The sequence below is a fragment of the Balaenoptera acutorostrata genome, chromosome 1 (genome assembly GCF_949987535.1).
Source record: "Balaenoptera acutorostrata chromosome 1, mBalAcu1.1, whole genome shotgun sequence".
Lineage (NCBI taxonomy): Eukaryota > Metazoa > Chordata > Mammalia > Artiodactyla > Balaenopteridae > Balaenoptera > Balaenoptera acutorostrata.
In genome coordinates, this window is record NC_080064.1 from 57,606,350 (window position 1) to 57,629,609 (window position 23,260).

The 23,260-nt window shown below is 40.6% G+C and overlaps 1 protein-coding gene across 5 annotated transcripts in view; it reads left to right on the plus strand.

Annotated features, from left to right (window-relative positions):
- The window catches only part of PDE4B (phosphodiesterase 4B), a 580,875-nt gene extending 560,302 nt beyond the window's left edge, over positions 1-20,573 (plus strand). For all 5 annotated transcript variants that reach the window (XM_057552861.1, XM_007164313.2, XM_057552870.1 and 2 more), the window contains 9 exons: positions 2,700-2,793; positions 8,270-8,448; positions 9,688-9,786; positions 9,928-10,092; positions 11,895-11,994; positions 14,003-14,157; positions 14,267-14,389; positions 15,108-15,290; positions 18,289-20,573. In XM_057552861.1, coding sequence (XP_057408844.1) covers positions 2,700-2,793; positions 8,270-8,448; positions 9,688-9,786; positions 9,928-10,092; positions 11,895-11,994; positions 14,003-14,157; positions 14,267-14,389; positions 15,108-15,290; positions 18,289-18,654 — 1,464 coding nt within the window. In that variant the 3' untranslated portion in view covers positions 18,655-20,573. The remainder of the gene's footprint in view (positions 1-2,699; positions 2,794-8,269; positions 8,449-9,687; positions 9,787-9,927; positions 10,093-11,894; positions 11,995-14,002; positions 14,158-14,266; positions 14,390-15,107; positions 15,291-18,288) is intronic.
- Positions 20,574-23,260: the final 2,687 nt, after the last annotated feature.

The following is a 23,260-nucleotide window of genomic DNA, read 5'->3' on the forward strand; positions in this document are numbered from 1 at the left end:
CTAAGTATTTCCAAGAGACCAAAGGAACCAAAATGAGGATGATTGCTTGAATATTACATTTGGCTAAGTCTAGTGAGGAGACATAATTTAAAAAACCATCTGTCTCTACGCTTTCTACAAGACATTTTCTTTGCAATGCTCCGAGTAAAGTTTGCTTCTTTGCCAAAATTCAGCTAATCCATCAGAGCACAGAAACCTGTCTTTTCCAGCTTCTACGTCTTTAGTGTAAGTGCCTGTCTTTTGAGAACTGAAAATGAGAGGCGATTATGACTGAGTAGTTTTGTCTTAAAAAAATAAACAACTTAGAACTTACATGATTCACCTGGAGTTCAAACTGCAGAGCAGTTCGATAAGTAAAACACACTAGCTGAGATGATTAATTCGGAGATTTCTGGTGACTGTTACTAACGTATTATATCGTGGGAAGACCCACACGTACACCAGCAGGGTTCCCCAGAAAGAGGGTGACTGTGCATGCCTCTCTGAGGTCGATGCGTAGAGCAGTGAGCCAAAGGACGGCAATACTGACTTGCATTGGCTTCACCTCAAAAGGCCTCGTCTCCTGGGCACAGGCAGTGGCATGTAGGGGGCCTGGATGCTTGAAGTGAAGCCATTGTCTGTGCAGGATGCTGATTTGAAAGGGGAGTGCCTCACAGGAAAGAGAGCCAATTGCGTGCGGAGGCTGTTACCATGGTGCTGCGCTATTTCTTTAACGTGCTGTACTTGAACTCCTGGGAGTCCAGGGGTGGGGTGATGGAGGAGGGAGAAGGAGGGGAGTGGGATGGGCCTGGGTAGGGAACCCCACTGCAGGGCTCTAGTCTCAGACTTTCTTCTTGCTTGTGATCTTTCTAAAGCTGACAAGGTGAAAGAGAGAGAGAGAGAGAGAGAGAGAGAGAGACTATAGGAAAGACTTCCTCAGCATGCTCCAGATTGCAAGAACAAAATAAAAATTAATTTAATTCTTAAATATTTCTAGCATGAATTAGAAGATGTAACACTGAAATACCAAAACAGCACAGTCTTTCATAACCCCGAATAATTCTCCATTCATGCAGCAAACGATAGCTTGTATTTCCTAACTCACTCCAGATCCTAGATGGAAAGGTTAAATGTGTTTAATTCATTTGTCGAATGCAGTCTCATGTGCATATTAATGAGCTGATGGAGGGCAGAAAATTACATTCTGCGTACGAAGTACTTTTAAAACGAAATCCATTAATTCTATTCCCATTCGTTTCATTGTGAAAGAAGTCTAAATGCACTGGCACGCCGTTGGTGTGCAAAAAATCTCCCCAAAAGCTAGCTTAAAAAATATTCTTGTATACGGAAAGCCTAGTTTGAAAAGAGCCACAGTTCTCGATTTTTCAATTTTTTTTTTTAATGTTCGGAAAGTAAATTAATCAAACACACCATCACTTCGAAACCCTTAGAGCGGCTGAGCTCTGTGCGGAGGCTGCGTCTGCAGTGTCCTGGTCTCCGCAGTGGAGAGAGGGTGAAGAACACCTAGATGAAATGGGGGAGGGTACCGACTTCGGATTGCCTAAAATATTCATGGGGCTTCCTCCATTTTAATCTTCTCCTTTTAAAAAGATGGCTGTGTTTCCTAGTCTGGCATCCCCTCGGGAAAGAAGAATTGCTCCTACCTTGCAGAGTTCAGCTGAGCAGGACTAATCTAGAGTGGAAACCCCTTCGGCCACCAGGACTATTCATAATTCATAAGTGCTGCAAACCAGCCAGCTGAATGCATTTGGACAGGCTTTTGCTCCTTCGTGCACGTCCTGATTTCATTACTCTCTCTGCCAGGGAAGAAGCAGGGAACATAGGCTTCTTGCAAGAATGGAGTGCGAAGATGGGCTTTGTTTGGATTAGAAAACGCCCTAAATTTTGGAGGCTTTGTCTATCATAAGTTTTGATTATTTTACCACTGAATCTGCAAGGCTTTCCCGATCCTTTTGGGACTGCTCTCTCAGAACTGTGAATTCTTTCAAAGGAATTTGTGGATTGTGGCAAGGAGTGCATTCCAAAATGCCTGAGGCAAACTATTTGTTATCTGTATCTTGGGGTTACATCAAGGTGGGTTAATTTGATTCCATTATGTGTCTTTGATAGAATGTGAAACATTTACATGTGTAATGTTTTCTGTGAAGTAGGAAACCTCTGTAATGATTTGTGTTATCACTTAGCCCACTAAGGCTGCTTATGGTGAAATGGGGGCATGTTATATTACATTGTATTTAAATAGACTGTGTTGTATTTTAATCCTATTCTTTTTACACATCTCTATTTTTAAAGGATGCTTATCTTTTCTTTTGTTTTCCCTTAAACTTTTCACATTTAATCACCTCTCACTGTATAGGTTATTAACTCAAATTATATTTTAGAGTTAATTTCCAATAAACGTATTTTAAAATGTGGTTACATTTTTAAGTGAAATGATCTTGACCTCTGTTAAAATTCCTTTTCCTATGTTTGTATCTTCAAAAGAAATCAGATGTTAATTCTAAGAAATCTTAAGAAAACCTTTTTTCCCTAAGGTGACGTTGGAATAATTTCACATTATTGTATTTTGTAGAAACAGTATCATTTATCTAATGATATCTGCTCACTCGGTCTCTTGGTTCTTAATAAAGTTGGAAACATCTAAAATGCTAATCTGCTATTTTTTAGGTGGTTAATATGTTTTTGTTCTTTATAAACAGTTCAAAAGAATGCTGAACCGGGAGCTGACACACCTTTCAGAAATGAGCCGATCGGGGAACCAGGTGTCTGAATACATTTCAAATACTTTCTTAGGTAAGAATTCACTGGGAAACTTATTCCATAACTGAGATTTTTTTTTAATATTAATTTCTGCAACCTGTCAGGAACATCACTATGTGAGTTTGGAATGGGGTTAAGTCACAGAAAAACAAATCCATTTAAAATAAGAACTAAAGACAATCTTTAAGGTTAAAAAAAAAAAAAAAGCTGTAAGGTGTTGTGAAAAAAATGAATGAAAATACCCATCAAAGAGAGAAGTTTATTATGGGCTAATTAAATTTATATAGACCTCAGGTCACTCCTTATCTACCCACCCACTTCCGTCTCTGTCAAGACCTCTGAAGGGGGGGATGATGGGGGTTGCAATCATCCAAGCCTTAGGGACAACTCCAGTTGGCTCCTCTGACATGGTATTCTTTAAATTCTTCCAGTAACTGGGCTTTGAGCAAAAGGTTTCCTTTTAGATGCTTTGCGAGAGATGGCTGGAGAACTGTATGGTGATTTGACCCATGATAATAAGCTCTGGAAATAATTCGGCTATTGCTTTGCTAAGGTATTTCTTAACGATACATGGGGGGAGGGCAGAAAGAATCTCCACCTCTCTGAAGGAGCTGGCCTTCTGCAAGCAGCATCATTATCTTCCTAATTTGATACTTACCTATCAGTCTCTGCTTTCACATTGCTAGTCTTTAACGCATGTCACTGACAGGAAAGGTTTGCATCAGTGCCTCTCAACTACTGTCATGCATCCTGTTTGATTACTAGGAATTTCTGATCTCATGTTTAAAGCCATTCTGTTGTGTATTTTTCTTGAATAAGACCTGCAGAACCTGCAAATCTGTACTTCAAAGTGAATGGGTAGCCTTTAGACTCTGATTCTGTTGACTTTCAATTACCACTGAATTATCCTTATTTAGCAGAACTCCACTGTCCAGGGAAATGACCTATTCTTACAGTTGAACATTACACCTCCCTTCTTTTTGGCATTGCTGCATATCTTTAAATCAATGAGCATTTGCCTTGATGTCTTATGGAAACACATACCTCTTCTAGTTTTATTTTAAAAAATCAATTCTATTTCTCTAATGCCAAAGCAGTTCCTGCTATCAGCAGATCAATCTTTGGTCAGCCTAGTGGAAAGCTCATGGCGCTACTCTGTGGCCAGTGGGCATTGGCATGATTGACAAGTGCCTTTCCAACTGTTTCCAGTATGTGGGTGTCTGCAGCACCTGGTTTTCTCCAGTGGCAGTTGCGGCAACCTTTGTCAGAGAACAAAGAGAAGATTTTTTTCATACCTCCTAGCTCCAAGAGGAGCTAGAATCTAATTGAACAGAAAGTGTTGTATACTGGTCCTTTCCTTCTCCATTATCCCCCTTTATTCTTTTGAAGGCAGCCATCTTCTCCTGTCCATGTGTGCGACACCCAATTATTTTTCATAAGCTAGGGACTGTTTTAGGGACAGTCTCCAGGTTAATGACTGTGGGAAAGAAGAATAAAATCAATAAGTGCAATAACTCATTTTTGTTTTCATAAACATTGCATGTTAAAATATCAGGGCTTGTCTGTCGTCTCAGAAGAGACTCTGACCACTGGAGTAAAGCTGCAGGAAGTCTCTGAGCCCTTCATCATCCAAGGTTGTACCTAAGCAGTCCTCTTGGCTTGTAGCCTCTTTCACTATCTGCTCGCCAAGGACCATGGGAATAGTTTAGTATACCAATTATTCTTATTTTAGCATCAAAGGCTATCAAGTAAGGAGGCTGAGAAGATAATAAAAATGAGTTCTCAGTCTCAACACTTTGCATCTCAAGAAGGGGTAACTGTCAACTCTGTTGAATATTCCATTTGCTATGGAGGCATATCTCTTGAGGAAAACCATCATTTGGCTTCTCATTATTCCAAAAAAAATTAAATTATCAACAACAAGTGGTTTGAGGTAGGTTGTTAGAACCTCAGTCCTTACACACTCAACATTAGGAGGGTGGTGAGCCTGAGTGTGTGTTTGTGTGTGTGCGTTTGCATGCACACGCATGTGCACACACAAGGTAGACCCGATCAAACAGACTAGACAGACAGATTATATTCTTGAGAAAATTTAAGGAGAAAAAAATCCATCATATAAACAAAAGATTCATCAGCTACTTCAACTGTAAAATGGGAACACTGGAGTAGATGACACCCTCTGTCCATTCCAGCTCTAACTTTCTATATGGACGGAGTTTATCAGTCTTGCTAAGACATACCTGGCAACCTGGATTCTCTGGAACAGCCTGTAGGCTTACAATTTGATAATCTTAAAAAGCAAACAAACAAAGCTTGTTTCCAAACTGCAAATGCAGGACATGGAACTCCACATCCTGCCTTGTGAGCGTGGAGAGTATTCCTGGAGGACCATGAAGCCTTCTTCACAAAATGTCAGATCTGAAAGGGACCTTAATGGCCTCATCCAGTTCCCTTATTTTCCAAGAAAGAAAACTGAGGCCCAGAAGTGTATGTAACTTGACCAAGATTACTTGGCTAAAATGTTCCTGAGCCAGATCTATGACTTCACTCTCTTGACTCCTAGATCAAAATACCTCACTTCTTTAACTAGAAAAGGTTATTAGGCTGTCAGAAGAAAATCGCCTTTCAGTAATAGATGTAATCTATGGAGAAAAGTCTTTAGAATCAGGATTGTTGGACCTAAAAATGTGTTTGTTAACAGCTTCCACTAATATAAGAGCCTCTTGTCAGAGCACAGCAACTATCTCCAAGAGCACAAAATGGGAAGACCTTATTGATTTCAGTTAAACTTGAAGAGCAGTATCTCAATAAGAGTCACTGAAAGTTAAAATGTGTCATCCAGAAAGGAGGGAAATCCCTCACTGTGGGGAATGTGTGAAACTTGTGTTGTTTCCATTTAAAAGGATGGTGTCCAGACCATCCCCGCAGGCACTCTGTGATGCTGATACAGGATAATGGGCTCGGGTTGCTGGTACAGGAGGAAGTAAAGGACCCAGGGGGAGGGAGCACAGATTAAAGCAAGATATTTAGATGTGATATTACAAGTTAGTTAATATTTTTTCAAACAGAGAAGAATCACCCCTTTAAATCCCCGACTTACTGTCTCCAAAGCTGGAACATAGAATTCTCAAGACACAGGGAAGAGAACTCAGGAATTTTGCATGATTAAACGCTGTAAGCTAGCAAGAAAAGCACCTCCAATGACGCCATTATCAGAGTTTTGATGTGATGTTTTTTGCCTCTGTTTATTTATTTATTTATTTGGTACTGTTCCACTCTTTCCCCACTGTAGTCTGACCATTCTGTAAATGTGAACTCACAAAGCATGTAGTATGATTCTTTGAGTGTGTGTTTCAGGTTATTTCCGCATGGGGCTGGCTAAGCATTTAGCAGAGGAAATTCAGAATAGGGAAACCCATCAGTTGTTCCAATGCCTGCATAGGGAAACACCCATTAATGTCAAAATGGCACTCTCTGTGGATAATGGCTTTCTTCTTTATCGTAATGTTCCAGACACAGTAGTGATTCGGCTCAATTTCTCGCTGTCGCAGGGAATCTTTAATTAAACAAAGGGAAAAAGCTGCTAGTCTCACTAGAGGTTTTATATTTGCATTGGCACAGAAGAATCTAACAGCTTCGTTAACCAGGCATGAAGAATGGTGAAGATTGATGGTTAGGAAACGCAGGGGCTATTGTGGCCTTTTATTTTAGCAAAAGTAGTCATTATTAGGAGTGAAGTGACAGGGAGAAAAGTAATTTCAAAAGTAATGTCATATATAGTTTTTATGCCAAAGGTTGAGAGACCAGAAAGAGCTTTTAACGGGAACCTGAAGGCCTGGGTTCTAAGCTATTAAATCACTGCGTCTGGAACAAAGTGATTGCAAAATAAATATCTGTTGAATAAATTGCCCTTTGAGCTTGGGAAAGTTGCTGACTTCATCTGGAAAGTGAACATGTGGGATTATTATTGGTTCCCAAACCTGACTCTGATCATCAAAGTCACTTGGGAAGATTTTTAAAAAACACTGATTCAGTAGGACTGGGTGGGGCTCATAAATCTGTATTTTTCAAAAGTTCCCTGGGTGCTTCTGATGCTGAACTAGGTTGGAAACCCCTGAACTAACTGGGATGACCACTAAAATTCCTCCCTAAGGCAGAGTCATAGGCTGATGAATCTAGGAACTTGGGGGCACCCAGAGACAGCACTGAGATGCTAGGGATAGAGAAATCTCTTGCTCCAGCCCTACAGCCAGGTGCCAAGGGTCCAGGACAGCTGCTTCCGCCTCCCTGCGCTCACTTTGCTTTGATGAGTTGTCCACAGGGCTGTGTGAGCAGGCAGAGGTCTCCAGGGAGAACGTGTGACTATGCCATCAGCTGCAAGAGTTGAAAGCAAATCATCTAGATCCCAGCAGGCCATCTGGAAATGTGTCATTTTCAAATAGAGAAGTTGTCTTTGGACTCATTTTCACTGAAACAAGTAGAGATAAATGTAGGAACTTTTGAAGGCTGTATTAACTCTTTCAGCCACAGGGTGTCATTTAGTTCAATGAAGTAGCTGTAGAGCACCTCAATAAATGATTTCCTCAGTGCATTCACAGGCATCCCTGTGACCTGAGAGAGTTAATGCATTTTTCAGAAGGACTCGGGATCCATCCATCTCCCTGTGAAGTGAAATAGAATATTTGATTGCTGATATTTTTAATAGCATGATATAGAAGAAAGAGCTTCTATGAGCAGGTAGATATGTTTTTCTCACTAACCCTAGCTCTCCTTTCATATTGTTGTAGCAGAATTTTTTAAAAAATTAAATGAGATGATTATATTTAATAAGCACAAATACATTAATAAATGTAATGCCTGTTACCAATGAGAGGCGTTGTTATTATTTACTAGCAGAATTCATAGACACAAGGCATGAAATAAAACTGAAATTACAGTCTTCCTCTTAACCTCAAATGGTCATAAGCCAAGGCTTTAGAGTAATCATTTGAAGATTAGAAGCCATTTATTTCTCTAACATATATACTACTCGTCTAAACTGAACCCAGCTACTGTTACATGGATCTTTTAAATTAAAAAATAATTACAAACATAATAAAGTGAGCAAAACATAAAGCCTCTTTTTATTAACCTGGGCTTGGCTACATGAACCTTTTCTATTTTTACAAACATACAAGTTATTCACTTTAATAAGAAATTTGCATATAAATACTGATGCCTCACCTTGAAAATGTATGAGTGTAATTGTCCCAAATCACCCTGCAAACCGAGGACATGGGATTGAGTTCTACCTCTGCCACTTCTTGAACAACTTATTTAGCTCCTCTGGACGTCACTTTGCTGCTTTAGCAATAAAATCATGTATCACCGGATTGTCCTGGAGATCAAGTGAGATAACGCTATGACAGATGAGCCATCCATTATAGACCGTTAGAAGTTGTTTTTGAATATTGCAGTGGGTTCTCATTGGCACACAGGGACTGGAAAACCTATTTTTGTGTTGTTGCAGACAAGCAGAATGACGTGGAGATTCCATCTCCCACCCAGAAAGACAGGGAGAAAAAGAAAAAGCAACAGCTCATGACACAGATAAGCGGAGTGAAAAAACTGATGCATAGTTCAAGCTTAAATAATACAAGTATCGCACGCTTTGGAGTCAACACGGAAAATGAAGATCATCTAGCCAAGGTGTGTATGAGCTGGGTGTGTGCTCGTGTAGCTCTGCTTTATAGCAGGCAGATGTCTAAAACCTCCTACTAGAAAACAGTGATCGCTTTTGCTTTATTATTAAATAGTATGATGAGGCTGATGTAGCCCGTTGTCCATTGTTGAACACCTAGTTAAAGGCCCTTTTTCTATACCAAAGGACCATATTTTGTCCTGAGTTGCGTCCATTAACTCATGAATGGAGAATCCTGTTGAACACATATTGGGAGAATCCAAGGTGAGGGCAATAGGCAGGGCTGAATTACCCCAGAGGATATTTCAGAGACTGTATGCCAAGGACTGATGAGAAAATCTGCACTGATTGGCAGAGCTGAAGAAGAATGAGAGAAATTGACAGCCTTCACCCTTGAGCCCAAACCCTAGTAGTGGAGGAAGGCTCAGAAAGAATTCATACCTCCTCTCGGAGGCTGTGCAAGGTGACTGCTGAGGTTCTCTCAGCCTTGTGAGAATATGAAATGAGAACAAATGAACATTCAGTGAGGGAGCATCTGAAAGATTAGAAGAAGGTTGATTACACATTGGGCCAAGCCTCTGGGGAGAGCCTGGATCCCTTACTCTGGGCAGTAATTGATAATGGAATAAATTGCTCCTTTAATCAGATAATCTTGGAATAATCCCACAACACAGGATGGAATGATGTTTCTTTCAGGTCTTTCTGTGGCCCAGGAGCTCTAGGATGTAATGGATGACTAGCATCTTCATGACCTTTTATACTAAATCAGGGTTGACTTACACACATTGTAGCAGCTAAGTCTCCTTGACATGGCTCTCAGTGATAATAACCAAAGGGCAGAGGAGTTTCCCTGAGATTGTTTTCTAGCTGTTACTCATGGACCAGTGAGCAGAGAAGGGGAGAGACAGGGAAATGGGTCTAGAATGATCTCTAATCACTTGCACCTACTTCTGAAAGCAACATTGGTTGAGGACTGACATACGGCAAAAAATTAGAGGTCAGCAACAAAATTTATCAATAAACACACACTCTCCCTTTTCTGAAAAATATATACAGAAACTTCTAACCAGCATGAAGGGGATACTCAACTTCCCAGATCATTCCATTTTCAAATGTTCATGCAACCAGAACACTCTAAATAGATACTCTAAAGACTTAGCCAACCCCTGTCCCCAGAATAAATAAAAATAATGAGGCATGTGAACAAAACTGTCCTTATTTCTAAATGTCTCTAATTTTGATGATAGGAGCTGGAAGACCTGAACAAATGGGGCCTTAACATCTTCAATGTGGCTGGATATTCACACAATAGGCCCCTAACATGCATCATGTATGCCATATTCCAGGTGAGTAAACAGGAGTGAATGTTGGTTATCCAATTAGATGTTCTTTATGATTTTTTTCCATCCCAGTTTACTTTTCTGATTTGGCTTTTCTTCATTTTTGGACATCCACTTATTTATTTTCTAATCCTTTTTGCCGCATAGGAAAGAGACCTCCTAAAGACATTCAAAATTTCATCTGACACCTTTGTTACCTACATGATGACTTTAGAAGATCATTACCATGCTGATGTGGCATATCATAACAGCCTACACGCTGCTGATGTAGCCCAGTCAACCCATGTTCTTCTTTCTACGCCAGCATTAGATGTGAGTAGTTATGATCTGTTTTGCGTACCCTGCCCATCCTCTTTAAAAAGTGCCGTACAACATGTGATATATTTATAGAAATAATGTAATTAGATGTTTGTGCATACTGGAGCTGGCTCTTTATTATGTAGAGCATGTATCAATTGGGTTATTAATATAAATGGATGACATTTCTGCTTGCTTTCTAATATCAGAGTAACCTTTCCTTTACCTCTGTTGCAATTGAAAAATTATTTAATTATCAAGCAGTTAATAGGGTGCTCTCTTTGTCATTGTGTCTCTAGTACCTAATAAGTGTCTAGTTCAGCATTTAGTATATAGTATATCCTCAGTATGCATGTGCTGATCTGAGCTGCCTACACCATCCCAGGTACTCTGAGGGATAGCACAGAAATATAATATGAAATGTTCTATAGAGTTCCTGTTGGGAATAAGCATCCATAGGCTTATTCGCCTAAGAATTCATAAAACTGGTTCTATGGATTGAAGGAAAAGTAACTGAAGAATCTAGAACTGAAGAATTAACAATGCTGAAGCAAAGAGGGACAGCTTTCCAACTTGTTAGACATCTCTCTAGAAGGTGGCTGTGACTGCTTCTCTCACAGATTAATTAATGCATTTGTATGTATCACTATAAGCAGCCCAGTGGGTACAGCAGTCTATGCTCTTCCTTGACAGATGGCAGTGGTGGTCAGGTATTTCCAAAATGTGTAGGCTCACTGTGGGAAGGGACTGGCCACGCCCTAGCCAAGCCCACCTCTGCAGATTCAGCTTGGAAGGTGAAGAAAGATTAAACTAACCCCAACTCTATTGCTTGGGTTCCATATATTCTGAGAAATGAAATCCAAGAAGCTAAGACTGTTCTATAGCCCTGAAGGAAAAAAAAAAAGGTATTATTTTTATGTTCTGTGTCAGTATCACACAGTGGGCCAACACTGTTTATCAACTGTCTGCTGCTGTTACCTACTGTGTTGCTAGAAATTGAGTATGAGTACCACAGATGTTTAGAGAAGAGAGAGTTCAATGTGTCCTTGCATAATTAGATTGAATTGAAGGATCAGAAGATTTAAGTAACCACACAGAATGATGAAAGACATTTCAGCCAGAAGCAATTTATACCTAAATAAATACTAGGTTTAAATCATTGCGTACAGGTAGGGTCAGAGGAGGGAGGCTTCACGGGATGGCATGAAGGAGTTGAGCAGTGGGCATTAGGTCTCATTTCTCAGAAATGTCCTCAAATCTTGTCCATACTAATCACTGAGTGGATGGGTATTGACTGAATGGATGAATGAATGAATGTGTGAAAGCTCTGACCATGCTACAAATTTAGCTTTAAGAAATAACTTTTTGGCAGGCTTATAAATCTGGAATTTGGCCTTAGTTATTCAGCCTGAAAGTATATGAAGCTTTTTATATCAGAGCAGAGCCAGTCTGATGTGCTTCTTTGACCAGTACATGTGCTTGTGTTGCATAAGCACCATCCTGTCATACCACTTATCCAAGAAACAGATATCAGGTACCACCTGATCTCTTACCATGAGCATTGTGCTAACGCCTTCCCCGAGCCTCAGCCTGCAAGCTCGATGTGGGCATGGGCTCTGACCATCATTCCTCTCACGTAAGAGACCTTATGATGACGGACAGAATCTACATTTAATTAAAATAGTATATTGAGACACTATAAATCAACAAACCATCTTTCTCCCAACAAGAATGAAATGGGGTACCTTAGTATGAAACTAATTAAGCAGGATAGGCAAATGGAACGTGGAGTTCAGTGCACTCATTTTGCCCTGCAGGCCGTCTTCACAGATTTGGAGATCCTGGCCGCCATTTTTGCAGCTGCCATTCATGACGTTGATCATCCTGGAGTCTCCAATCAGTTTCTCATCAACACAAGTGAGTTCGCCCCTAGAACAGTCATTTGAGATAACTGTATGAGTCACTGCTTCATTTTTTTCCTCCTGATGTTTTCATTATGGATAATAATAAGGGTAATAATGAGGTAATCCTTCCATTCCACTCAAGCTGGTCAGACCTTTCCTGGATACTGTGTCCAGTCTAGCAACATCATTTTGAGCTGCATGGAGAACTTTGAAAGGGTCAGAGGGGAGCCATAAAAAGTACTCAATGTTTGGAAAATGCAGTATGTGAGGAAAGAGTAACACATGTGGAATTATCCAGTAAGGATACGGAAAGGCTTGGGAATAATGTGGTAATGATTTTTCAGGATTATGCAGGGCTCTCGCACGGAGCATGGTGACCCACTAGTGTCCCTCTCTACTGAGGAAGCAGGTCCAAACGTTGTATCTGAGCGTGGGAGCCTCCATATAGAAATAAGACTCCAAGAAAAAGCTTCCACAATTCAGGATGGAGGGTCGGGTCATTAAAAGTCTCACACACTCTCTTCCAACTTCATAGGTTTGATTATGCACTGGTCTGTAGTATGGATTGGTCTGACTTCAGTGACCTTCAAGGGCTGGCCCATCCTTAGGATCCCAAGCCCTACTTAAAGCTTTTGTCATGCTCGAAATATTTAGTATCCATGCTAATGAAAATCCATGATTTTTCCCAGTTAATGTACCATTTCTAATGCTGAAAATCTAAGTACTTTTTTCTTCTGAGAATACTGGTTATCTTGTTGTGGTCAAGATTAACATCAAGTGCTGACAGTTTTAAGAAATATTGGAGCTACTTGCTGTGAAAGAGCCCTTGTCATACTTTATCATCAGGATATTTGCATGACTAAGTGTGAGGTACCTTGGTTTTTTTTACCTTGTTTTTCTATTGAAAGCACGTAAACTTTGGGCAGATGCTTGTCTGTGTGGGTTATATCAGCTGGTGTACTGTGGTGTCATGAACCATTCCATATATAGGCCAGTTAGCTTCACACAGAAAAATGGTCTTTCTGCCAAAGCCACGTACCATAAAAAGCCAGCTTGCAGAACTATGCCCTTGATCGCAGGATGAACAAGGCAAGAGTGCTGAAACGACATCACATATCCCACCACCTTTTCTGAAGATGTAACTCAAAGCACACCGTAAAAGCAATGGTTTATGAGTAACAACACCTACAATTAGTAATATATTATCATCACTTGGCTTCATTCTTGGTTAAGAGAAAATGTGGCGTCATGAGTTTGATGACCATGTTCTCAATTGCAGACCATGGCGCTGCCTAACAAAGGATGTCTGTGATTCTTCTGTGTGAAAGGCAGGCTAGACGCTGTAGTTTAGGTATCTAGATAATGCAGTTTCTGTTGTATAGGGCCATAGGGCAGAAACTGGGATATCAAGATTGTTGTAAAAAATTATTGTTTTGTTACCATATTTATAGAAAGCTCCAAAGAGCTACATTATTTGGATAAAGTGAAATTTTACACTCACACCATTATCTTCTTTAAAAATCCAAAACTCACAATTGATGGAGCTGGGAAACATATCAAAAAGTGAAATAATGTGAAAAATTTTAATACCTTTGGTAAAGTTTAGTGGCATTTTCAGTCTATTCTTTTTCCAAAGCACACATTTGTGAAGATATAAGGGAAGTTACAAACTGAGATAAAAATAGGATTAATTGCTTGGGAATGCCCTTACCTAAAGTGTCAAATTCTTCATCTGAAGTGAAAAGGAAAAAAAGGATTTTAAAAATACTGTGACTTTTAATCAAAGAGAAAGTTTACGAGCTAATATCTACTGGAAACTTTTTTTTTTTTTTTTTTTTTTTACTTAGGAACTGACTATTTCTCTTTGTAGAGGGAGACTCTGTCTCTAATAGAAAATGACATATGGGGTCTTGGTTCTTGAAATCATATGGAGAGAACTAGATCTGATATCACACTGAGGTAATTCCACAGTTTGAATTGTATCCCTTTTTATTAAATCATCATTTTTCCTTGTTTATTAGATTCAGAACTTGCTTTGATGTATAATGATGAATCTGTGTTGGAAAACCATCACCTTGCCGTGGGTTTCAAACTGCTCCAAGAAGAACACTGTGACATCTTCCAGAATCTCACCAAGAAGCAGCGTCAGACACTCAGGAAGATGGTTATTGACATGGTAAGACTTTGGCCTCCCTGTGTTCCTCACTTACTTTCGCGGGAAGAGAAAATCCATTTCCTTGATAAACTGAGTTTATTGAGAGTTTCCTTTTTTTTTTTAACCTCAGGTCTTAGCAACTGATATGTCCAAACACATGAGCCTGCTGGCAGACCTGAAGACAATGGTAGAAACAAAGAAAGTTACAAGTTCCGGCGTTCTTCTCCTGGACAACTATACTGATCGTATACAGGTATTTGACAGAAGCCTTTGATTTAACACAAAGCCACACCAAATTAATGAAACAACAATTAGAAAAAGAAAACAAACAAGTTTACTTAGTTACATGTCCTAAGTTACTACTACGGCTTTGGGCTTATTTTAAGAACGAGCAAAGGAAAATGGACATTCAAGTTGATTCTCTAATTTACGAAGAAAAACAGAACCCTATTTATTGAATTGCTTAATTCTAAAAATAAACAGCAAAATCTCTTTGTAATAGGGTATACGTGACTGCTGATCCCAAAAGCTCATGTTTGGATATAAATCCCACTGACTTGAACTTTGTTAGGTCTGTTTTGGTTATACAAATTGCCCTCAGCTGGTCTCCTCTTTCCACAAGTGGAAAATATGAAGACATCTACTTTGAGTAATTCTTTGCATTTTTTCCAAACTGAGGAGAAGAAACCATGGCAGCATCTGACCTCTAATGTCCCTTCCAGTTTTTAAATTCAATGACTGTCAATCAAAGAAGACACATTTTCCCTTTGGGGACTCTTATAATGGTAAATAACCAACTCTGGCCAGCATCATTGTAATCCTGCTTTTTTGGTGTCCTGCAAACACCATAATTATAATGCAACTAAAATGTTCTTGGGTCTGGTACCAAGTGTACTAGTACAAGAGGAATGAGATGTTCTGGTAGTATTTATACCTAATTTTATGGGATTTCCAAAATTTGGTGATTTCAGGTCCTTCGCAACATGGTACACTGTGCAGACCTGAGCAACCCCACCAAGTCCCTGGAATTGTATCGGCAATGGACAGACCGCATCATGGAGGAATTTTTCCAGCAGGGAGACAAAGAGCGGGAGAGGGGAATGGAGATTAGCCCCATGTGTGATAAGCACACAGCTTCCGTGGAAAAATCCCAGGTATCTAATATAAGGTTTCAAAGTTTCTGTGAGCTCTGCTGATGGCTGAACTGGAGGGCTCTTTCTATTTTCTTTTAAATATACGTATGTGTGTATATGTGTGTGTGTGTGTGTGTGTGTAAGTGTGTGTGTGTGTGTGTGTGTGTGTATGAAATTATAAGGAAGCAACTACTTCTTTAGTTCCATTATGCTCATGACTCATTCACCTTCTCCATTACACTCAATTTCACAGCGAGGAGATAAAGCAGTCTTCAGAAATCCATCAAAGTTTGGACCGTGTATCCTCAGTGTAGATCACTTTCTATGACCTTAGCAAATCCTGCTGATTTAACTGAATGCTGCCATCTCCTTCGTCTCATCCCGCTAGGTTTCCCCCAGCTCTGTCTTTATCCAGGACCTCTGCTTTTCACCCTTGTTTCATGTTTTCATTGTCTCTCCCTAATCATGCACACTGCTACCATCACCAGAGGTGACGAATCTCATTCCCACACATCTCTCTGCCTCATAGTTGAAGCGCTGTCCTGTGTCCCCTTCCAAGGTCATGTCTACACGTCTGAGAGCATGCTGACATCTTTTGGTTGTGTCCAAAGCTACAAACTCCCTGTGTGCTAAGGACTGGGGGGACATTACACTGTAGGCAGGGAGATGCAGAAATGCCCCAGATGCCGCTAGCTGCAAAATATGTAGCACTAGATAGTATCGATATTCTTACAAAGGCTTCAGGGCCAGCTGAGATGCTATTTTTTTCAGGACAACAAACGACCTGAGCCAGGCAGTCATGATTAAGACTGTGTCTCTAGGCTGCCCAAGGCCTTTATCACAGAAGCATTCAGAGTATTTTTTGTTAGTATTTATCCTCTTTCCCCACTACCTTGTACTCCCAAATTTACATGTAGTTATAATACCAATGTATAGTTCCTTTGCAATTATTGTTGTGTTGCTTTTTAAAGAAACCCAATCAAATGAGTTTAAAATCTGTGGAAGTGCTCTGAAGGTCTAATATGCCATAAAAACACATGATAACATTAAGTTAGGGCCAATTCAAATACCCTAATGCCTTAATTAGAACAAGATATTCATGAATTAGTTAATTAAATAGCATATTGCCCTTTTGTTAGCAACAGTGGTGTTTTGTATGTATATGACGTTCTGTGTGGTTTTCCACACATTTCACATTCATTATCCCATTTGAACCTCCAAACAGCCTTGTGACATAGACATAGCAGGTATTTCCCCATTGTGTCAGGTGAAGAAGCTGTCCTCTTGGTCCACTTCACCCAGCTACCCTCCACCCAAAACTCTTCACTGTCCATCACTGAGAACACGTCTCACTGTTTCCATGATGTTGTGGTCCACCCTGGTGTTTCCCACAGATGGGCTCTGGTGAGCATTGTCTGAGTAGCCTGGCAATGAAGGAAGCCCTTGACTAGGTGCTCTTTGGATTTGTAGAGTTCTCTCATCCCAGGGCCTAGGAAATAAGCAACTAGAGGCTGCCTTTCAAAAAAGTGCTGAACATTTAGCAGAAGCAGAACAAATGAAGAAAGAAAATGACTGCACTGTGTTCAGCTGATTGAATTTTCTCCATTGCCTTGAGCCTATATTTTTCGGGTCCCTGGAAAACACCTTGAAAATAGTCTCTAAAAACCACTAAACATACATAAAGAAGTAAAACGGAGGAAAGAGGGATGGGTGGAAGCAAGAGAAATATCTGAATCATCCACAGTCGAAGTTCTTGTAATCAGTGCAAATCAGAGATGCCCTGACTGTGGTATGAATTCTGTTTGTTTAGGCTAGGGAAACACCAGAGAAAAGATAGATAGATGATAGATAGATAGATAGACAGATAAAAGTCACATATGACTAAGGTTCTTTGATATGGTACAACTTTGATGTGTTAAATAACTGGCCCAAATCCAGAATATTATTAATAAAGGGAAGTTTCCAGCAGTGTGGAAAGACAGCTATGTAATGCCCATGGGTGCACAGAAGTTGCCTTTGCTCATCTACCCCTGAATCCCGACCCAGCATCTCTCCAGCTCCCCAGACCATGACAGGGGAATTCCATTCCCTCATTCAACCAGTGCCTATTCTTTCTCTCAGCCTGCTCCCACCCCCAATGTTTCCTGTTTGTCCCACAGTGGAGAGGTCAGCATAAGGCCACAGAGCCAGCTCATGCAGGATGCATAGCCCCTGTGTAAACCATAACAGAACCATAAGCTTCATATTTCTTCACAGGAACACTAGCAAAGGAACTGTTTAATTGTCTTTATTTTTCCTTCTTTCTCCTGATGGAAATGACGGTATGCCCTCTGGATCTAAAACAATTGCAGACGTGTCTGCAGAGGGGATATTTGTTTGTTTAGGGGCTTGAAGTGTTTTCAAATGTTTTACCTACGTCGTCTACAAACCAAAAACATTCCACAGAACTTGAGACATCTCAGAGTCATACGAGGCTGGCTCCCTTTCATTTTAAAACAGCGGCATATTTTAAAGTTATCAGGGAAAGAATGTTGAGTCAGAACTCAGTAGACCTGGAGCTTCCTTCTTCAGAGAATGACTCACAGACTCCAAAGAGTGACAAAGTCATTCCCAGCCAGGGTTACATCCAGACTTCTTACCTGGCAGACGTCAGAGGAAAAGTAATCAGTTCTAGTGAGACCAACACAGGCTTTGGGATCAGACAAAGTTGGGACTGAGTCCCATCTCCACCACTTACTGGCTCTGTGATCTCTGCCAAGATATTTCATCTCAACGAGTCACAGTTTCCTCCTCTGTGAATGGTGAATAACCATACTTACTCTGCGTGATTAAGAGTGATAATGTATATATTACATTCAGTGCAGGATGCACCATATAGTAGGTACTCAAATAACAGATTCCAGTATTATTGACCTCTCTTGGGTTGCTGTGGCTCTTTCTTTGCATGCAAACCAGGACGGCTTCTTTGGTGTTCCAGGGCCCTTCACAATAACAGATGTGTAACCTTATTTTTCTCCAGGTGGGCTTCATCGACTACATTGTCCATCCGCTGTGGGAGACCTGGGCGGACCTGGTACAGCCTGATGCCCAGGACATTCTGGATACTTTAGAAGATAACAGGAACTGGTATCAGAGCATGATACCCCAGAGTCCCTCCCCACCACTGGACGAGCAGAACAGAGACTGCCAGGGTCTGATGGAGAAGTTTCAATTTGAACTGACCCTCGAAGAGGAGGATTCTGAAGGCCCCGAAAAAGAAGGAGAGGGCCACAACTATTTCGGCAACACAAAGACACTCTGTGTGATCGATCCGGAAAATAGGGATTCACTGGGAGAGACTGATGTAGACATCACAACAGAAGACAAGTCCCCGATTGACACATAATCTCCCTCTTCATATGGAGATGAACATTCCACCCTTGACAAGCATGCCAGCTGTACGGTAGGGCCAGCCCACCATGGGGGCCGAGGCCTGCACAGGACAAGGGCCTCCCGGCCTTTCCAGTTACTTGAGTTTGGAGCCAGAATGCAAGACCGGGAAGCACATAGCAGCTCAGGAAATTCCACAGTTGACTTGCCTTGCTTGCAAGCTTAGTGGAGAGCTGAAGCTTTCTGTGGTTCTGGAGGCCAAGTTCGCATCACAACCGAATGGCTTGAAAATGGAAGACACAAAACTGAGAGATTTTTCTGCACTAAGTTTTGGGAATCTGTCCCCTCTAGTGACTGAACTGACTGACTAATAATGTCATTTCTAAATCTGCTCACCTGTCCCTTTGTCTGCCAACCTGTGTGCCTTTTTTTGTAAAACATTTTCACGTCTTTAAAATGCCTGTTGAATACCTAGAGTTTAGTATTAACTTCTACACAGATAAGCGTTCAAAGTTGACATAAACTTTTTTGACTCTTTCTGGGGGAAAAAAAAGGAAAGAAAATGGTCTTCCTTCTTTCTTGGGCAATATCTTTCACTTGACTATAGTTACTTTTGCAAATAGAAAGGCTACGCTTCTAACCACATTCAACTTCCTTCTCCTATGTTCCCAAACAACTCCTCAGTTGCCCTTATAACGTATCTCTGTTTGCCTGCTTCCAACAGTATTTTTTCTCCTCTAGAGTTGCACTTTTTTGCTGTAAACAGAATAAAGTTGAACAAACTAAGGGGTAGTCATGTTGTTCACAGTAACAGTCTGTGTAGAATTCAGCTTCATGAGCAGTTGCCCTGTCGGGTCCCGAACCCCTGTGCCACTGGGGTTGCACAGCCCCCATCCTGTTCTCTTGCGCCCCTCTTCACGCTCACACCAGTTACACCGTTTCCAGTTTAATGCTGCCGTCTTTCTCTTGCACTGCCTTCCACGCTATCACCTCCATTTCTGTTTATAACCGTGTATTTATTACTTAATGTATATAATGTAATGTTTTGTAAGTTATTAATTTATATATCTAACATTGCCTGCCAACGGTGGTGTTCAATTTGTGTAGAAGACTCTGCCTAAGAGTTACGACTTTTCCTGTAACGTTTTGTATTGTGTATTATTATAGAACCTGAACATCGCTGAAGAGAGACATACGGCCCCCTCACCAGTTGGGTCTGCCCTTTTCCCAGTCTGAGTTGCTAATACTGCTCAACCTCTTCATGAACTGTTTTGGAAACAGGATTCTCACATTAGATACTAATGGTTTCTATTGAGCTTTTACTTTTGTATAGTTTGATAGGGGTAGGGGGCAGTGGGATGTGGTTTTTACCCCTGTTTTATCCAAATCTGTACACATGAGTTGAGTTTTAACTGGGTTCTACTATAATTGTGGTTTCGGTTTAGCAAGGAACACTACATTCATTTTAACAAGCAACTCACAGATGGTTCTCCAGAGAGTCCCCAAACTACTGACTTTGAAGAGGAAGCCCCCTGCCTGCTGTTAAGCAGGAATGTCATGTTCCAATTAATTACAAAAAAAACAATAAAACAATGTGAATTTTATAATAAAATGTGAACTGACGTAGTAAATTATGCAAATGTGAAGCTTCTGATAACACTTGTTAGGCCTCTGAGTGGCTTCAGTCTCTGTTTGTAAAATCTATTTCATGCTTTCAGTTCAGCATTGTGACTCAGTAGTTCAAGAAATGGCACAAATGTGCATGACCAATGGGTTTGTATGTCTATGAACACTGCTTATTTCAGGTGGACATTTTATTGTTTTCCAAAGTTTCTCACAATGTATGTTATAGTATTATTATTATATATTGTGCTCAGATGCATTCTTAAGAGACTTTTATATGAAGTGAATAAACAAAAGCATGATTAGATTAGACTGTAGGCCCAATTATTTTGTGGTTAGTTCTGACGCATTAAAAGCAGATCTTTTTTTCTCTTCTCTCCTACCGTACCCCACAGAGACACAAACTACCCACTTTGCTTGGCGAGCATCACAACTAAAGTTTCATAATCTGTGTCCAAAAAGTCCCCTAGCTTGAAACATTTATTTTTTTAACAACTGTTCAACTAGCTCAGTGGTACGAGAAGGGAGACGGTGAATTAAAAGAAACAAAGCCACTTTAAGAATCTGAAGAGTTTAATCTACTGGATGAATAAAGGGAATCTCCAACTTGGCTGGGTCCTCTAGAAAAATGAATCATAGACTCACAGCACATTAACTTAATGTAGTCAGATGGTCCAACATTAGCTTAGTGTAGTCAGATTGTCCCATTGATTCATCTGACACATCAAGAATCTGAGGTCCAAAGAGTCACCTTAAAGCACAATGCAAGGAGTGCTGGCTGACACTCATGGTCATCTCAGTGATCCATGGAGTCTCCTGTTGATCATATGGTTATGCTTTTCTTTCTGGAAAGAACTGTATAAATATCATAAACAAAATAATGCTTTGTTGAAAAAGTCAGCTTAAAATAAATTTATCCTGAGAAAGGTGTGTGTGTGTGTGTGTGTGTGCGTGCGCGTGTGTGCGCATGTGTGTGTGTGTGTGTGTGTGTGTGTGTGTGTGTGTGTGTGTGTGTTGAGAAAACCTGCAAATAAGAATCAATGGATGGCCCATGATATTTTAACCACAGGGGGAAGTGGTTCGTGAAACAGGAAGGGGTCTGCTCTAGAAAAACTCCACTCAATAAACTGAAATTACTGTATTTCTTTTTAAAGACTATTGAAGGTGAGCCACCGTTGCAGAACCAGCTTGCCTGCTGGTTCCAGAGCTAGTGTTTATAGCTCTTTGACACCATCCCTGATTTCTGATTGCACCCCACTGTCTCTGAGTTTTTACTGATTGAGTGACAAAAGTGAATTGGTTAGAATAGCCACAGGTGTGACTTTAAAATATCTAGAGCTATAAATATTTATAAACATTTTGCAGGTCTCTTCCTACAGAGTAGTTCTTACCTTTGGTGCAAAATTAGAATCATCTGGGGAATAAATATTTTTTAAAATACTGATATTTGAGTTCCATCCTCACTCCCAGATTTCTGTTTGAATTGGTCTTGGGTGGAACCCTGGGCATCAGATTTTTTAAAGTCTCCCCAGGTAATTCTAATGTGTAATCTGAGTGGAGAACCACTGCTCCAGAAGAGAGAAGCACACTTGTAGCTAAGGCTTTTGTCTTAGTCCATTCAGGCTGCTATAACAAAATTCCAGACTGTACAGCTTAAAAGCAGCAGAAATGTATTTCTCAAAGTTCTGGAGGCTGGGAATTCAAAGATTAAGATACTAGCATGATCACATTCTGGTGAGTGCCCACTTCCTGCTTCATAGATGGTGCCTTCTCACTTGTATCCTCACCTGGTAGAAAGGGCTGGAGATCTCTCTGGACCCTCTTTAACAAGGGCACTAATCCCATTCATGAGGTCTCCACCCTCATGACTAAAGTACCTTGCAAAGGTGACACCTCCTAATACATCATCTTTGGGGTTTTGGATTTAAACATACAAATTTTAGGGCAACATAGGGCAACATAAACATTCAGACCATAACAGCTTTCTTTCACCCCAGCTGTCTTCAGACATTGTACACCCATCCTGGCCAGGCACTGGTTCAAGTATAGAGACAAGTAGGGATCAGAAATGAGTAAGATGGAGCTCTGCACTCCAGGAGCTTACAATGTGCTGTTGTTGCTCACTACTTGCCTTCCAGATTGTAAAATCATAATCATGCTCTCAGGAAAACCACAGTGATGATCAATCTAAAAGAAAGTTCATCTTCTGACTCCAAAACATAGGCCTTAAGAGTAGTCATCCTCCCACCTGATGGCAGGGAGCTACTGCAGAAGCAGAAGTTACTGCAGCATATTTGCCAAGGCTGAGGGTGATAATTTGTGCTTAACAAAATGCATAGGAGCTAAAGGCTGATTTACAGACTCAGGAACTGTCAGAGTTGGAAAGAAACACACACACACACACACACACACACACACACACACACATGCTGGATGGCATTTCCCTGACATATTCCCACAGGCTTATTTTGATATAAATAAGTTGGGGGTCATGGTAATTCTCAGTCCACTGAAGGAAGCCTAATGGAGTTCAAGTGAAGGGAGGTGGTTTATTGTACTGATTCTGGAGCCAAATGGCCTGGGTTCAAATCCTAACTCCTTCATTTACTACCTGTACAACTTTAAATAAGTCACTTACTCACTGGCCTGCAGTATAATGGGGATTATAAATCTGTCACATGGGGATAATAAACCCAGGGCTTTTTCTACAATTTCATTGCTACCTCTCTGAGCCTCATATCTTTTGAGAGTGATGAAATCAACAATTGTATGAGCCTTAAAACCTGTGAACCACAATGGACTAAGATGTCTGGCAAATGCCATTTATCAACCCACAATTTGTGCAGCCTGCGCCCCTTACCAAGAATTCTCCAACCTGGTCATCTCTTACATCCCTCAAGACTCAGATCAGGTGACCTCCTACAAGACGCTTCCCTGATCCCCAAGGTTGGGATAAGGACTCTTTTCTGGAAATCCCAGAACATCTCATGCTTTGACAC